Source organism: Thalassophryne amazonica, chromosome 10, assembly GCF_902500255.1.
Source record: "Thalassophryne amazonica chromosome 10, fThaAma1.1, whole genome shotgun sequence".
NCBI lineage: Eukaryota > Metazoa > Chordata > Actinopteri > Batrachoidiformes > Batrachoididae > Thalassophryne > Thalassophryne amazonica.
In genome coordinates, this window is record NC_047112.1 from 757,756 (window position 1) to 762,402 (window position 4,647).

General features: G+C 46.9%; 1 protein-coding gene across 1 annotated transcript; it reads right to left on the reverse strand.

Annotated features, from left to right (window-relative positions):
* Positions 1-302: 302 nt before the first annotated feature.
* On the reverse strand, positions 303-1,958 carry gadd45ba (growth arrest and DNA-damage-inducible, beta a). Its single transcript, XM_034180787.1, has 4 exons — positions 1,784-1,958; positions 1,507-1,608; positions 1,207-1,423; positions 303-1,121 (listed from the first exon to the last, which is right to left on the reverse strand). Exons 1-4 carry the CDS (start codon positions 1,825-1,827, stop codon positions 1,008-1,010), a joined length of 477 nt encoding a protein of 158 aa, XP_034036678.1. The 5' UTR covers positions 1,828-1,958; the 3' UTR covers positions 303-1,007.
* Positions 1,959-4,647: the final 2,689 nt, after the last annotated feature.

Here is a 4,647-nt window from a genome sequence, read left to right on the forward strand (position 1 = left end):
TGACGTTACCACGCTAACGTCCTCTAGAAGTGTTGTAAATCATTCCACAGTTATCAGGTTACAAAAACAGTGTTTCCACTTTTAGAAGTGTTTATTTCTCCCCAGATTTTACATATGATAAAGGTGTTAAATTTAGCCAAAAATGAAGCAAAGTTAGCAGCTAGCGATACCAGGAAGTGATGTCACCATGCTAACGTCTGTGAGATTATACCATAAAAATAGGAACAGAATGCAACATCGTAACCTCTTAAAATAGGTCAAAGTTGGACATCTTTGAACCTGTCCAAGGTCTGTGTCCCAAGAATGTTCCCTGTGAATTTGAAGACTCTGGTAGTAAGAGGACTGAACTGATGCTGAGCACAGACAGACAAATGCAAAGTCTTCACGATTCCCGATGGCCTTGAAACTGTCATCATCCTGTATCATTAAGGTGAAGCAAAGCTCAGATAAACCTGAATGAAACAGTCACACATCAAGGTCTTGTCACGCAGTCATTTATTTTAGTCACATGGCTGTAAATATTATGACCTCTGTTTATGATTAATGTGTTCACTGTCTGATGGGTTAATTAGTTCATCCATGTTTCGGCTCATGGTGAATAGAGTCCAATGTTTCATGTGATAACAGATTCATGTGTGTTTGTGTATTAACTGATTCGCCTGTCCACTGGTTCATGGATTAATTGATTCACCTGTCCATGTGTTAACTACTCCATGTGTCCTGTCCTTGATTCATGCATCCATTAGTTCATGTGTTCACTCAGGTTCAGATCATTAGAAATCAGAACTGTAAGTTCAGATCCTTCCTCACTCACAGGAAGCCACCAGTCTGGCAGAACCCGCCCAGCACTGGAAGCCACACCTCCTCCAGAAAATCTGCTGCTGGCAGAATGGTGGTCCAGTCTGGTCCGTCCACTCCGTTCTTCAAATGCCATTCATAGTCCAGCGGACTGTGGCCGTTTGTTTCCTCTGTGCTCGCTGCTCTGCAGCGGTTGCACTTGGTTTTTCTCAGCGATCCTGCAGCTGGAGGCTGGGAACCCACTGGTTCCCACAGCGGCTCTCCTCACAGAAGGTGCTGATGTCCTGCAGGGCCTGGCAGTGCAGTGACCTGCACGGAGGGTTCTGGAACACAGCACGCGGTCCAAAAGTCAAAATTGAGCCCATAGGGGGTTTTATGCATTTAAAAGAAGCTGTTTTCTGGACTCACCGTGACCAGGATGCAGTGCAGGTCGAGGGGCTCGTTGCTGTCCCCGCTGAGGTTCCCCAGCAGCGCCCCTAGGCGGCGCACGCCGTTCAGCCGCAGGATGTTGATGTCGTTGTCGCAGCAGAAGGCCTGCAGCAGCGTGAAGTGGATCTGCAACGCGATGTCGTCCTCGTCCTCCGCATCCGTGGCCAGGACGCATAGAACCACGCTGTCCGGGTCCCTGTGGGGCGCACGCAGATCCGGATTAACGCCGTGCGTCAGGTTCCTCTCAGTACGTGAGCTTCACGGGGAAAGGCTACTTACACGTTCATGAGTTTGGCTGATTCGTAGACTCCCACCGTGAGACAGTCCTGGCCCTGAGCCGCGACCAGCAGCTCCTCCAGAGCCTGGGCCGCCGAGTCCATCCTGGACGGACACACACACACACACACACACACACACACACACACACACACACACACACACACACACACACACACACATCAGCAGCACGTCGACACACACGGCGGAAACAGGAGAAGAGAACGCGTCCCGGTGCGTAATTACGCACGACATGAAACAATGGACGCGTGAAACTTACTTTTTGTCGGTGCGGTTGCATCCAACCAGCTCTTCCAGAGTCATGCTGAAGTCAGTCAAATGTTACACAAGATCCAGGATAATAAGAGTCCACAGGTCCGTGAGAGAGGACAAGTCCGAGTCGAGTCCTTCACGGAACAACTCGCCGCTGTCAGATCACGATTTCTCTGTGTGAACCGAAACTGTCTGGTTTTATGTTCGACACGCGTCCGGCCCCCGCGCGCTCTCATTGGTCATGGAGCCCCCGTCGTGTGTCGTCATTGGCTGAGAGCGCAGCAGACGCCGGTGTTCCCACGTGGGACGTTTCGGAGAATCCCCCGCAGTCTCCTCCTCCTGTGCAGTTTGTTTCCCGGGTGTTCTTTCTCCGGAATCCTATCGTGCACCCGGAAAGCGCATGCGTGGCTGCTTTCTCATAAATAGCGTGATTCGTTCAGGTGACTTTTCTGCTGATTTCTCTAAAATTTCAGGAGAAAAATGACTCAAACCACATCACGCCCGGTCTGGGTCCTGCAGACACTTTTGGTTGTTGTTCTGGGAGCTCAGATAGATCACCTGAATCCAATAAACTTTCTTTCTGTTTTTGTTTTGTTTTGTTTTGTTTTTTTAGGTTTATGCAGACCTGTCACATGACAGTAAAACTTGTTCGTCAGTCGCCCCCCAGCGGCTGCACACGGCACTGACCCATAAGACAATCAGTTGATTTATTATGAGAAACTCGAGTTTTTGGTTCCAGAACACTCAAGTCAGAATGGGTTTATTCTGAGTTCATAAGGCAGCTTTATAACCCCATCACACCACAGCACGAATGGGGAATATTCTTATGGTGGTCATGCTGCTATGTGCCTGCTCACTTGAGTGGCATATGAACTGGCATCATGAATGACAACCCACCAGCATTCAGTGCCTCCAATGAACCAGACTTCCACCCCCACCCCCCCTCCATCCTGTTCAGAGTGCACAAAGGAAATACTGTAATGTGCAAAGTCTGTGGCACACAATCGTTATATGCACAAGATGTAAACATTGCACAATCACACTGACTACACCATGTGTCACAGCACGTCAGTGTGTCTCCATGATGCTTTGACGCACACTGCAGCCATCTGGACGTGGTCTCATAGCCATTATAACATGACAATACAGATTAATCCTTTGACACATGAGGTGGACTGACAATGATTACATGCTCATTCTGGACATTATACCGCGATCACAGGTGCTGTGTCAGAGGCAGTGCGACTCAGAGCCGGCTGACCGGGCTGTCACTGTGATGCTGTGCATCATGTGCCATGTTTGACTTTGACATTTAAAAAGTTTAAAATACAAGAAAATAAAGGATGACATGTTGAATGTGTGCCCCCGCTGAGGAAGAGGAAACTGGAGAGGGTGAAAAGGGGGCCATCTGCACTCTGGACTCCAAATGCGCAAACGCCGACACACACACACATACATACACATGGATCAGCTCCCGCTGGAGAGGAGCACACCAACAAAACTGGCCAGTGTGGCCGTTTCATTTAATTTTATTTGAAATTTTTTGCAAAGAAGCGCTGCGTAAAAGCAGCACCACGTTTTGGATTTGAGAGCACAAAGAGCGCTATATTTGGTTGCTTTGCAGTGGTTTGTGGTGATGATGCTTCCAAAGTTGTTTATTTTTCTTTTTTTCCCCTTAAATCTGGCACAACTGTGTAGCTGTTCTCCACCCTTCCCTGTTGGCCAGTTAGATATCTGCACCAAATGTCATCAGCAGTTTTATCAACTTTCCACACAGACCTCAGGTGCCGGCATTGTGGGGTTTTGTGCTGTGTTGTTTTTATTCCTTTTCTTTTTTATTTCATTCTGTTTTTATGTTTTCGTTGGGGAAGGTTTATGTCCACATTCGACCTGCACTCTGGGTAGTCGACCTGGATTCGGGTGCTGCTGCACTCCTATTACGCGAATATTCGAGCCGGCTTCGTACCACATTCTAGGTATTCGGACACGGCTGTACGAATGTCTATCCCGTATGAATGCAGCTTGAATTCTGTTTGTTTTTAAAGTTTGTGTGATTTGTACGCATTTATACTCTAGTGTGACAGAGCACCGACACTAGGATTCGCCATGTCAAGTGATTAAAAAGAAGTTCAGTGCCACACTGCAACGGAGTGAGAAACATCATTGGAGAAAATCGCTGCTTGAGTCAATGCATATGTTTGGTTTGTCTATACTTATTTAATATTTAATCAGAAGTACATTATTACAGGTGAAAACTGATAGAATGAACTTAAATTAACTTACTTTTCATTTAGATGGAATCCTGCACCTGAAAAAGGACACTCAAGCAGCTGAAAATGAATGAAAAGAAAAAGGTTCAAACTGGTGAGAAGACTTAAAAGACTCGTAGCTGTGCATCATTTTAATCATATTTGATGTACAACAGTAAATATAATTCAGTGAGCAACCATCCCCAAAACAACACTGTCACACTATCACACATTCCTCTCACTGTTTCCTTAGTTAAATGAGCCAGTGCAAATTCACATTTGACTTCTACTCAGCCAGCAGAAAGAGCTGTTGGTGGAGACTAAAAAGAACCACCGAGACTGTTACCAGCAACAAGTCCAAATTCAGGGTCTGTCATGGTCCGGGGTTGTGTCCTTGTCAAAGGTCAGTTACACTCTATGATGTCAGCATTAATCCAGAAAAGTACACCGAGATTTAAGAGCAACACATGGTGCCTTCAAGATGTCGTCTTTTCCAGGGACATCCATGCATTTTATAGCAAGACAACAGAGATCACATTCTGCACACATTACAAAGACACGGCTGCAGAGGAAGAGGGGGCGGGTCCTGGATTGGCACCTGTCCCCAACAGAGAACGTGTGG